This window comes from Syngnathus leptorhynchus, chromosome 11, assembly GCF_054491065.1.
Source record: "Syngnathus leptorhynchus isolate UIUO chromosome 11, UIUO_Slep, whole genome shotgun sequence".
Classification (NCBI taxonomy): Eukaryota; Metazoa; Chordata; class Actinopteri; order Syngnathiformes; family Syngnathidae; genus Syngnathus; species Syngnathus leptorhynchus.
This window is the reverse complement of record NC_141205.1, coordinates 9,875,348-9,888,443: the sequence shown is the minus strand read 5'-3', so window position 1 is coordinate 9,888,443 and position 13,096 is coordinate 9,875,348. Positions and strand designations below refer to the sequence as shown.

Here is a 13,096-nt window from a genome sequence, read left to right as displayed (position 1 = left end):
TCCATTTTTTATGTTTATATCATGTCAAAATGTGGCAGGAACACGTATTTACGTATGCAATATAGATGAATGGTTGACGCATTTACCAAAGACAACCAACAATAAAACATTTATGCAAGATCTATTTTTTAAAGGCTGTTTTTAATGTCTGATTAAAGTGTGGCGGGGACAATGGGACTAGTATGTGCGCAGATCTACCTCCGAAAGCCCGGCTTAACAGAACTTTCCGTTCCCGGAGGACGGTGGTCAGCCACATCGTAAGGGGAAGCTTTTTTTTGAGGCCGTGGCGCCGAGACGCCCCGAGGCCAGTTCAAATGTGAGCGGCTCGCTTAAAAACCCGTGTGTAACGCTGGACCATCCATAATTAAAAAGCCAGAAGCTCAAAGTAGTGCTCTGCATTAATTGATGTTGGTAAAATAAATAAATAAATAAAAGAGGGAGGAGGCGCAGATGATAACGCGTGTAATGGCTACCTGGGGCACCGTTTATTAATAAGGCGCCCATTTCATGACAAGCTCGTGAGGCAGTTACATAAAAGTCTGCATGCGTGTTTGTAAAGAGGAACGCTGGAGAAAGGGTGGATGAAGTCGATAAAAGAAATATAATACAGTCTCCGGACACTTCATTAGGTACACCTGCACAAGTAATACCAGAATCTTTTTTTTTTTCCCCTCCCTCATGTCGCACTCACCCGCTCTCCAGACCGCGGCCTCTTTTTGGGACGCGTTGGCAAGGCGTCCTCCTTTGGGTTGGTGTCGATAGCCCAATAAGAACCCTGCAGGCGAAAGAGAGCCATGTCAGGACATGAAAATAAACTAAAAATGCATCAAGCTAATTTTCTATTCGACTGCTAATAGGATTTGACATTGACTGCAATGTCTTGTATTTGGATATACAACGTGTGGAGGCTTTTGTCTGTCAGGAAAGACTCAGCTTCCTTTACTGGAGGCTGGCGAGGGGCAGCTGTTGCAAAGCTCTTCCTTGAATCTTCACTTCCTCGGCCTCAGGTGAGCGTGGCATCGTTGCCAAGACGGCTCTCAGGCCGGGAAATGAGGAAGAACCTCCCTGGCCGAGAGAAGCTAATCAAGAAGAGAACAGTGCAGGGCAGGCTGACTGGAGGAGGCTGGGAGTTTTGGGGGGTATGAAATTCTACAGCCCCATCCTGCATTATTTATCTTCTGCATTTCACTTGTTTTTTTTTTTTTTCAATGGTGTTGCTCCTCTAAGGCGACGTACACTTGCTTAAAAAACTTTTTTTTTCTCCTTAAAAAGCTGTGCGGCTTTTCGAATGTATTTTTAATATTTGAGGATAAGAAAAAAAAAAATCTCAATTGTCAAGAGAAAGTGAGATCAGGACCTTTTAAAATGACTTCCCCAGCAGAGAGAATAATTGATGCGTCCACCAGAGAAGCTTAGTGAGTATCCATAAAATAATAGCGTCGTACACAATGGCCTGTCCTTGTTCAAGGGATTTTTTTTTTTCTTTTTTTCACAACTCACGTACTCTGGCCCGGTTGCAATTGTTCAAATGAAAAGCCACGCTTGGCCAATATTCATCGAGGGAGTGCGGGGTGTGTGTATGCGAAATGATATATTTTAATGTGCGCCAAGCTTTAGGGTCAATTAACGGCTCCTCAGAGGGGTTGAGAATAATAATTCACATGCGCAATCAAGCCGAGAAAAGGGGAGGGTGGGTGGGTGGGGGGGGGGGGTTTATACAACGGTAATAAAAATGCAGCAGCCTCATTAGAAATTCCGCATCATTGATAAAGGTGAGGCGCGTCGTCACGGCAGTCGATCCACGTGCGTCTTATAACTTACGTTTCAAAACGAGGAGTAGCACAGAAAAAGCCGGGCTGGGCTTCGTTGCTTTTAATTAGTGCGGGGAAGAACACTTTAACTTAACCCTCGTGGGAAGACAGAGTTGCTGCATTTTTTTTTTCTCTCCCCACCCCCGATGCCCACCCCCAGAGATTTGGCAGGAAAAGAGAAAAACATATAAAGAAGAGCCATTAAATTATTCACAAATATTCAGCAACATAGTATTGGCTCCACAGGAAAATAGCAACAAAAAAAAACACCTGTTTTTCTTCAGCCATAACAAAGCGGGCTGCTTTAACATAAAACATGGAGTGTATCTGTAAAAACTCAAATTCTTTTTCACTTGAATGAAGTCGTATAATCCAGTTGCTCTCAAAATAATTTATAAAATAAATTCGGAGCATTAGCATAACCGGGTGTTGCATTACAAAAAGTCAACAATAAATAATAATAAAAAGTAAAAAATAAAAATCAATAAAAAATAAAAATCAATAAAAAGTTGGAATTTTGCAGAAATTATTGCATTATATGTTAGATTATTCCAAAATACATGAAATACATTTCTTCCTAAAAATTCAACTAAATGTGCTTCTTGCAAATTTATGACGAATCCCATTGAGCGATCCAGTAATCAGATAAAAATTGTGATCCTAATTGTCTTTTTGGATTGCTATCTTCTTCTGTACGGCACACAATTCTTCACGCCTGCCGCTTTACATGCAGTCAGGTGGTATTTTTGCACAATAACGAGCGCCGTTTAATCCCGAGCATCTCCCAGACTGACAGACGCAGACTTTGCTTCTCCTATCTCATCCGAGCAGCAGTTTTCATATTCCTGCCACATTACAATATTGATGCAACATATCAAGAGCAGCTACCGCCTCTTTGAAGTTGTCTTGTGCACAAGGGGGGGGGGGCTGGGCTGGGGAAGGGAGTGAGGAAAATTCCAAATTAAACATTAAGGATGCGAGCACGTTGGCCGTGCATCTGGAATGGGATCCATACAGCAATAGATTATTTTGTATTTAGTGGAGCAGCTCCCAAGAGTGTCAATATCAGAGGATTACAGCAAAACACGAAATTAGCATTCAGTCCCCATCCTCTCATACACAGCCAAGCGTGGCTCTCCATGCATGTGTGTGTGTGTGTGTGTGTGTGTGTGTGTGTGTGTGTGTGTGTGTGTGTGTGTGTGTGTGTGTGTGTGTGTGTGTGTGTGTGTGCGGAGAGGGTAATTATTTGTGTCTATTTTTTTTTCTTCTCTCCCCGGCATGTGTAGCAAAGGCTCAGATAGAGCCGGGCTGAAGCGTAGCTTAGGATCCCTACGATTAGACCTACAGGATGTGTAAAACGGGACTAAATATAGGCGCACCTCGTTGGATGGGAGCTAATTATCGACTTGATGTCACAAGAGACGGCAAAGTAAATGGGCCCACACTAGGTGGTCCCACTGAGATTCAAATGTCAAATTAACATTAGCGGGGGGGGGGAATGAGTGAAGCGTAGGAGATTGGTGCCGAATGCTTTAGGGGATGCGAGCGAGCGTTTTGACAAACGACCTTACTTAAACCCTGTTTTGACTCGGTCTGCGGCAGTCGGACTTTTTCTCACCTCACATCTGCTGTCTGAGCTCGCCCAATAACAAAAAAAAACCTCTCTCCTTACATATGAAACGCAATCCTGCGGGGGAGGCAAGCTTCTAATAGATTAAGAGCGTGCCATGCATTTCTCAGCTGTCAAGGTTCTGGCAGGGATTCAAAGTTAACATTTTTCCAACACAGACATGATATGAGCTTCCCAAAAAAAAAAAAAAAAAAAAAAAAAAAAAAGGAAAAAATGAGGTTGACTATTGCCAGCTGTTGGTACAAACCAAACATGCTCCTCCAGGTGTATTCTTTCATTATAACTCATGTTATTTTAGGATAGGTTACATAGATAACTTTATTGATCCCCAAGGAAATCAATAACAGGAACTACAAAGAAGTGGGAATAAAAATATTTCATGCTATGAAGATGAAAAGTTAATTACGAAAAGAAAGCAGTCGGAATGTTACGAGAACAAAGCGTGGATAAAGTCTTCGTTTTGAGACGGCGTATGAAATACATCTGTGTGATATGAAAATTAGTGAGAATGTAAGCGTGCATCATATGAAGAGAGTTTTGGAATTAAAAAGAAAAAGAGCAATATTGTTATGAAAGCAACAAATATTATCGTAAAAGCAAGAATTACGCCTTTGGTTTTCGGACGCTGTTCCAATCTCACCTTTCCCGGATCATCCTTAGAGCGAGGCACTTTGAGGAAACACTTGTTCAATGACAGATTGTGCCGTATCGAGTTCTGTGGGGGCAAAAACAAAGAGAGACAGGTGGAGAAGGTGAGTGGACGTACAAAAAACAAATTCCAAGAAAGAAAAAGTGTGTCTTGTATTTTTGGGGAATTGGAGGCTGGCATAAAACCTGCTTTCATTCGTTGCATAAGGTCAATGGGTGTGGTAGAGTCATTTGTCAGCTTTCATTTGTTTGTGATTGTCTCTAGACAATTATTTTCAAAATTGACCATATGCAAGGAAAATAAACCGAATGTTTGGGTTGGAGTCCTTCCTCAAAAAGTGGAATCTATGACGGCATATGAAATTCCACACGTGCCAAAAACAGGAGCCAAGAAGAGTCCCGTAATGGGATCGTAGCAGGAGTTTGATATTAATTAATACTCCAGCGGGCCCAGTGGGGGCAGAAAATAAATTATGCAGATCATCATCCCAAAGTTAACTCATTACACGCTTACAAGCTACTCCACAGCGGATAAGAGCGAGCTCCAGCCAGCTGTCTCGTTGGAATGGAGAGCCAGGCTCAAGTAGCCACCGGGGCCACACAGAAACACACCAGGAAAAAAAAAAAACGGAGCACCACGCACCATCATTTTATTTGGGAGTGCTATTATTGACAGATGGCCAAGCTAAGAAAAAAAAAAAAAAAAAAAAAAAAAAAAAGAGTTCTCCATTCACTAACGGACGTGGGAGATGAGTGATGGGAAGTGAGCCGAGACCCCCGAGCGCACGAGATGGTTCGACACGAAAGGCAATTATACCACAGGAGGGACAATAATGACAGGCTCGTTGTGTGATGCCGCTGTGATATGCCAATGGAAACCCGAGGATGCTTTCAATGTTCCCCGATAGAATAAAATGAGCCTCGCAGTCGGTGCTTGGAGGGGAAAGGAAAATTGTACCTCAAACTGTCTGTTGTGAGGAGCACTTAAGAGATGGAAGTGTGGCTGCTCTTATTCGAAAGTAGCGCAACATGGCTCAAGAGACACAATTCCAATGTTTTGTCCACTACGACACCATGTAAGGGGACATACAAAATCGAAATTCAATTGTGTTTATTACACACCATACCAACATTGGCATCATCGGAAAAAAACATGCATTAATTTATAATGTACTATGTTTCTTTAAACAAGGAAAACTTACTAGAATTTTATCTTTGGCACCTTTTTTTTTTTTTTTTTTTAATAAATGTTGTTTGTTCCAAAAGGATTTTGGAAGTTACAATTAATTACAGTGTTTCAAATAAATTAATCTGGATAAATAGTTTCTACACATTTGAAACATTTTCTTGTTTTGCACCAAAACATAAATGTTATAAAAAGAAATAATTGTGAATTCAATGACTCGTCCAACACTGCATTTACGATAATCCAAAATTTGGTTTGAGCATTGCATGTTCTCCTGTACAACAATGCATTACTTCACGTTTAGATAAAAGAAAAGAAAAAGGGGAGGAAGTGAGGTCAAAGAGTGTTGCGGGAGGTAGATAAAGTGAGTCAGACAGTGCTCATTGCAGGGGTCCTGCACAAGTGCCGCTCAGCATCTACCTGCAACCCCCACAGAGCCCCTTCAATATCTGACCTCAGTCTGCAGGTGTGCTGCCTCCCACACACCTAAAAAAATAAATAAAAAAAAATAAAAGCTTTGCACACATCCAGAGAAACGCTGATGATTTAACAAACCAGGACAGGAGTGGAGGTGTAAGCAGCTCCTCCCTCGCATAACCCCCCCCTGCCCTTCCCAACGTCCCCCTGCCGAGGAGCGCCGGAGCTCAGCAAGAAGAGCCGGCGAGGGGAGAAAAGTAGGTCAGACTGACCTCTGCGCTCGGTACGTCAAACATCCCGAGTGAGCCAAAGGGACAGGCCGCGTCAGAACCGGGTTCCTCACAGCTGGGGGACGGAAGAGCAACCCCCTGGCGTGCGGTCAGGGAGCCCGGCGAGCGACACGCTGGGACAGACACGTGTAAGCAGTGAGCACAAGTCGCGGTTATGACATCGGGTTGAGCGCCACCGACTCGAGAGGAGCAGGGGGGGGGACGCGCAACGGGAACACGGGGGAAATCCATGCCCCGACTCTGGACATACGTTACATTCGAATGTAATTGTTGATAACGTTAAAAACAACGGCTGAGAACTACAATGGAACTGTTTTTCCCCGCCATTACAGTTTTGCTAACTTTTGGGGCGCCACGGCCAAAACAAAGGCAGCTTTCATTCTTGTTTTAGCGGCTTAATAACAATAATAGTTTTTAGCAACAAAAAAAAAGACAGACTGCTATTGTTAGAAATTTTACAAAGATTTACAGATTCAAAATTCCATGATTTCCATTGTGGTTGACCTTTGAGGTTCCACTCTATTAGGTTTACATGAAGCATTCCAAGGATCAGCTGAGGCTCTAATATGACCTACAGGTGCTCTTTTAAGTATTTGGATTAAACTCCTGAAAGAGGCAAACTTCAACGCCGCTGGATTTGCTGCCTTCCTGATCAAAGAGCTGAGAAGTGGTGGGGGGAAAAAAAAAAAAAAAAAAACAGGCCGAGGTGAGCCGTTCCAGAGACAGTGGTTAAACATTACAATGACCGCCAGCACAGCAGCTGCTCATAAAAGGCAAATATGCAGAGTAAACTAATTCCTGAGATCCATTTACGTCCCAAATTAAAAAGTCCTGCCACGTGAGTGAGTTATGTACGCTTGGATGATGCAGTCCAACAACAGTATCCAACATCCATCTTTGAATTGACCTAAAAACAAAGCATATGAATGTTTTGGTGTAGAGGACATCAACTGTGTGTTTCCCTGTCAAAAATCTTGAATGAAGGCTTCTGCGTGGAGGAGTTCTACTCGCAAATCCAAAGAAAACATTCTTGTGAGCCCTGTCACTTTGGAAGATAGGACCGCAACCTCTAATTGACCTGTCAGCAAACCTGAATGATGGAAGGATATAAAATACTGGAACCAGTGCGTAGATGGATGAGTCAGACAACCTCAAAAATACAAGTTAAAAAAAAAAAAAAAGATGTTTGGCATCTCCGGAGTCAACGGTCCAGTGAGGAAGTGTCATTACTGAGCCCGTGGCAAAACAGAGCTTTGTTCCAAACATGAAAAAAAGAACTGCCACCCTCACAAGTGACTTGACCACAAAGCACTTCTCCTTTTATTCATTCAAGCTGAGGCAGAAGAGATGAGTCAGTCCAACTATATACAGGTCTTTTGGAGTATTTTATTTTTTATTTTATCCTCACTACTATAGAAAGGGTATAGCGATGCGACAGGTAGTGTGACTTGAATGTAAATGATATTTAAGCTAAATAAAATTGCAGAAACAAACGCAAGGATTCATACGTGTTGACTGATCCCAAAGTGACTATTTGTCTTGACTATAAAGTTCACCGAAACAAAACCACAAATATGTCAAGTAACACACGTCACAAAGTCAGGGTTGAATGTCAAAAGATTTTTGGCATTATTATGACCAAACGGTACGTTCAACGATATCTTTCGGTCCAGTACAACCCCAAAATAGTTTTTGTGTGGTATTGACTGGTTCTGCGTGAAGACATATTTTGACGGGCCGGAATCAAAAAAATAAAATTAAAATAAAGCGTCAAACTATTTTGTTTCACTGGTTTGATTTGACTTATATTTAAGGACAGACTTGCACGATTTTCGAGTGACAGTGTGCCTTTTCTTATGTCATTTATATCTGAAGTGATCATGAAGTGAATACTAATAGCGTACACTGTGACGATGGACGGAGACCCAAAAAAAAAAAAAAAAAACGTGTTCCCCACAAATGCTGACAACAGAGTTCTGGAAAGCCTTCATTCTGGCTGGAGTTTTCATGAAAGTCTGTTTTCAGTTACCCAAAATTGAGCTTTTGTTCAGCACTTGGCTGAAAGGACAAAAGGCCCAGCGCACAGAGTGTTTGTGTGCTCAATGCCTTCGAGTTAGTCAAAGCGAGAGCGGCGCAAAATTATTTTTAAGACACCAGAGTCGATAAAATGAAAGATAGTCTTGTTGGTAATGGGCTAGCTTGTTTTGGGTGCGTGTGCGTGAAATCAATGCAAAGAGACAAAGAAAGCGTGAGCCAACACATAATACAGGAAGGAAGTGTAATTTTCGGCTCTTCGGATGGACCCCGTGGCAAGCCCACCAACACAGAACGTACACCTCTGCCTTAGGGGATCTGCACCGAGGCCACGGAATGTAGCACATCCACCGGCTATTTGTAGGGGATGTGGGAAGAAGGCATGTGGGATGCCACAGCAAGCAAGAGTTTTAGTTTAAAAAGGAGAGAAAAAAAAAAAAAAAAAAAATGACGGCTGTGGATGGCGACAGAGCACGACGTAACTAGTAAGGTCAATGAGAAACGTTACCGCATTGTCTTGAAAAAAAGAAAAACTATTATTACAAAGGAGATTCCGATTCATTCTCCAGGTATGATCCAAAAAAATTGAGCAACATCTGAATGTCACTTTATGTAAGGTTGCTTAAGAGAGGACCACAAAAAAAAAAACTTTGATCCCCAGGTCATCTAACACAGTGCACTGAGGTATTATATTAATTAAAGCCCAACAGCCACTTCTGCAAAAGTAGATGACACCGTGGGGAAATTCCACCATAGCCCCCCCCCAACAACGAGCATTTGGTTAAATTAAACCCATTTCTCACTTAGGGCCACCGATAATGAGGACAATGCATACAGGACGGAAATTGGCTTCATAAGAGATGACCCATGTTGATTTCGAAGAAGCAAGTAAGCAAAAAGTTGCTTGGAGGCTTTTTTTTAGAGCAACAGGCCACACATAGAGCAAAAAAAAAAAAAAAAAAGAAAAACGGACGCGCGGCTGCTGCGTCTCCAGAGGACAGACAGGCTGCTGGCGCATAATGCCAAAAAAGCACACACTTGTTCGATAATCGTGAACCCCGGTTTCAAGCAATGCTGCTTTATATAAATAAATAATATCCGAATTTAATCCAAGGATTTTGCACCCTTATGGAGCTCAGACAATCGGCGAAGGCAACACAAAACCTGTGCAGCTCTCTCGGGGCACATAAGAAGTTTATGAATGCAGCGCCAAGGATGTTGCCGCTTCAACACAAGCGTGGAGGGTAGAGACCAAACGCTCCCGTATATCAATGTTCTGAACTCGATCCAACCCACATCCGGCCCTCTCTTTTTTTTCTTTTCTTTATATACTTGCTTTTGTTGCCGTTAGGCCACTCGTGGAATAGAACTGCACAAATTTGAGGAGGTTGTTGGGGGTTCAGAGAAGAAGAAGACTCCTGCATTATTTGTGAGGTGCACTCGAGGCACCTTGCGTGAAAGCTACATTTAACAAGGGCTTCCCAAAAAAAAAAAAAAAAAAAAGCTGGGGGTGGCGTTCCGTTAATGCAACGCTGAATGGCAGGTCACTCATGAGGCATGGCTTGATCACAGCAGCGCCTTGCCACTCCTTTCCCCAGGGCCACACTATTTGTGAGTGTCCCGATCTGTCTCGCTCATATTCAAAAGCGCTTTGTTGAAGCAGCGGTCTTGCCGCACGAGCCCATAATGCCACGTCGAGCACGGTGCTTCCATTAAGTGGATTATTTCACAGCATCCCTGACCTGCCGTAGAGCCATCGCTGGCAAGAAGGAAATTGTGCCGCTCACGTGCTTCCTTCAAGATTGGCGGTCATTCACAAGGCCAACCAACTTGTCAATACAAAACACCTGAGATGCGAACTAAGACCTCATGGGTATTTATAAAAAAAAAAAAAAAAAAAAAAAAAGCCTTTATGAACTCTCACAGTAACGAATCTGCACAAAGTAATGCAAAGCCCAGAAAGTTCCGGCTTCAACCGTTTCTTTGACGATTTCTGAAAATGGTTTCACTAAACAACAAAGGAGTGTTTTTGAATTTAGTATTGAGTTTGAAACTGTTATTTTTTTAATCCTTTATATCTTTGGATAATGCAAGGCCAAGGTTGTAGATAATAGCAAAAGTAAATTGCGGCGCTTGGTCTAGAACAATGGCATTACCGGCGGCGGCCAAGCTGTGATGACTTGGCATTTTCTCTTTCTGAAACAAGCCGAGGCGGTAGATTTGGGTGTGCGAGAAGACCGCAAAATCCTTTCAGACAGCCCTGCGGGAAAATCAGACCCAGTTTGATTACAACAGAAAGCAGTTTTTTTAGAAAAAAAAAAAAAAAAAGTTCCCGACCACCAATACAGCTCCTGATTACGCCACGTTAGTTGAAACGGGCTTTTCATGGCTCTCATTATCAACTATAAAGGTGAAAACACATTTAAGAAAGTGGTGGCTCAACACCTGCCAACATCCGCTGACAGGCCTTTTTTTGGCAAAGTGTAGAAATTTGTGTAGATTTCATAATGAAAGCGTCCTTTCTTTAATTTTTTTTTAATGCCGTAACGTTGTGACGAGGCGCAATACAACAACGCAGTAGCTCTTCCGTGCTTTGTTTTCTTGGACATAGTTTGTTCGGGACCAAAAAAAAAAATGAAAAATACACACTGCCAGATTGTCAAAGAGGAAAACAGACTGTGTGGCTGACCACTGAGACAAACCAGGAAACTACAAACCGACAATATACGCAAAAGAGGGCTTTGTGTCGGCTGTGCGGTTCTCTGTAATTTTCTACTGCGTACACACTGCAGCGGCGGCAGCACAAGGCCAGGAAGGATTGGAGGCAAAGTGACGTTCCCCCTCTCAGTTTATCCTCCCTGAAAGCCTTCGCATGCTCTCAGTTCCACATGAGAGATCTGATGAAAGCCGTTTGTCAGTACGCCACTTAATTATCAGCCTGAAGAAGAGGAAGAAGAAGAGGAAGAGCCTCCGACGCTGGCCCCTGACAACGGCAGCCTGCTGACGACGACGCGCACTAACAATGAAGAAGCGAGCGCTACGACTAATGGTGACGGGGGCGGTGCCAACTGTCCATTTAGGAGTTTGGACAAATGGCGAAGCTGTGCAGAAAGTCATTGTGCGCCACTTCACTGTGCATTCTTTTCTTGTGCGTGTGCTTCGGCGGCATGGGGGATATGAATGCTGCAAAATGCCGTGCTGGGAATAGAAAAATATGCTAAACCTGAACCTCTACATAAAGATAAAGTCTATTTTGTTAAGACAATAAGAATGCGAGTAGGATGAGATGAGATGGTAAAAAAAAACAAAAAACATTTGGGAAATATTCATTTGCATATCCTGTCCTTGTAATAATACCAATTTATATTTCAAACCTTTTTTCTCCGTCAACGTGAGTTCCTTTCTCGGTTGGATGGTCATTTCGTTGCATCTTCTGAAATTGTCCTTCATTGTCTTTAATCCACTCATGACTCACCCTTTATTTTCTGTAGCGCTTAGCTGACCATTAGGCCTATGCATAAAGATGTAAGATTGCCTGGGGAAGATGCTAAAGAAATCATGTGACAATTTGCAGACTAATCTTATTGGATTCTTGGGTTTTGACAAGAAGACAACATTGTGACAACATTCTGCTTCCTGAGAAAACCATCACCACAGACGGCAAATCCACAAAAGCAGCAGCATCTTGCAAACCGCATGACTGAAGCATGACTTAAAGGGCAAGTCAACCTATATATTTTCTTCAGAATAATATTCAGATTAATATGATGTTTTGTGGAGAGTGAATTAAACACGCAAAATTCCCCTGTTTTTAATCGATCTGAGGGGACGGCCATTTTGCCACTTGCTGTCGACTGAAAATGACATCACAGATGGCACAACCAATCACAGCTCACCAGTTTTTTTCAAATCTGACAACTGTGATGTCTTTTTCAGTGTCAAAATAGCCGACCCGTGAGATGGATTAAAAATGGGTGAATTTTGTCTGTTTAATTCATATTCCACAAACAAAACAAGCTGAAGACTTTCAACTAGTTGGGTTGCACAGAACAAATTATGAAGAAAATGTGGGAGTGTACTTCCTCTTTAAGTAGCACTTTTTTTTTTTTTTTTTACTTCCTAAAATGATCAAACATTTGATCCTCTACTAAGAGTGAAATCCGAGGCGCACTCCGCTGTCCATTAGCTGACTTCATAGGGAACTGCTAGACTTGCTGACCCATTAATAATATACGGCGGTGGTCAAAAGAGGCCAGAAACCTCCATGCGCCCGCCATCCCTCCACGCGGCAACATTACCACACTAATTTGGACGCAATTAAGAGGTGAGGAGAGGCTGCGGCCTTGCGGCTGTTGAAGGACTTTGGAAAAAAGAAAACACGTGTTGTGCATTTGGTGAATAACCTCCACAAAGGGTGTGGGGGGGGAAAACCAAATTGCCATTTTCCATTTTTTTTTTTTGTCTTTTACACGACTCAGAATGTCAACCAAAACAAACCTCTGCAGCTCAAATCTTATTAGACTTAAGCTTTGCTAGCAACCAAAGGATTAACTCACCAAGTGAGATTTATTAAGTCAGCAGAAAAGACGACAAGTGATTACAAGAAACGGAAAGCGTAATGATGACCACAGAACCAGTAACGATAGGTGCTTTTACAGTCGTCAAGCAAGAACAACCTGTCCTGGCAGCTATATATGTGGCTAAAGAGACAAAGTCGAAACCTCTAATTTAAGAACAACAAAATAAAAATGAACCAACCAATCCACGACAAAAGAGTTCTTGTACCTCTGCTTGAAATCAGCCAGTCTCATCCCTCAAATGAGATCATTGGATCCTATAAAATGCTCCCCAGCCACACAGTCATTCATACCAATGGAAAATTGAAAATAAAACGATCATGCTTGATTTTAGAATGCGGAAGGAGGTCGCAGTTGAAATCGACATCCTCTCGAGCCTGAACGTGCTAACCGCTGCCGTATCAAAAATGAATGATAATCATTACATTAATCTCAATACTTCTCCCTATGAATAATGCAAATAACGCTGTGACAAAAATATTCAACCTGAATACAAATTTCAA

General features: G+C 42.3%; 1 protein-coding gene across 2 annotated transcripts in view; it reads right to left on the bottom strand.

The window, feature by feature from the left end:
- foxj3 (forkhead box J3) overlaps nucleotides 1–13,096 on the bottom strand; it is a 63,600-nt gene that overhangs the window by 17,661 nt on the left and 32,843 nt on the right. For both annotated transcript variants that reach the window (XM_085925204.1, XM_085925202.1), the window contains 2 exons: nucleotides 4,082–4,156; nucleotides 692–775 (listed from right to left, as the gene is read on the bottom strand). In XM_085925204.1, coding sequence (XP_085781330.1) covers nucleotides 692–775; nucleotides 4,082–4,156 — 159 coding nt within the window. The remainder of the gene's footprint in view (nucleotides 1–691; nucleotides 776–4,081; nucleotides 4,157–13,096) is intronic.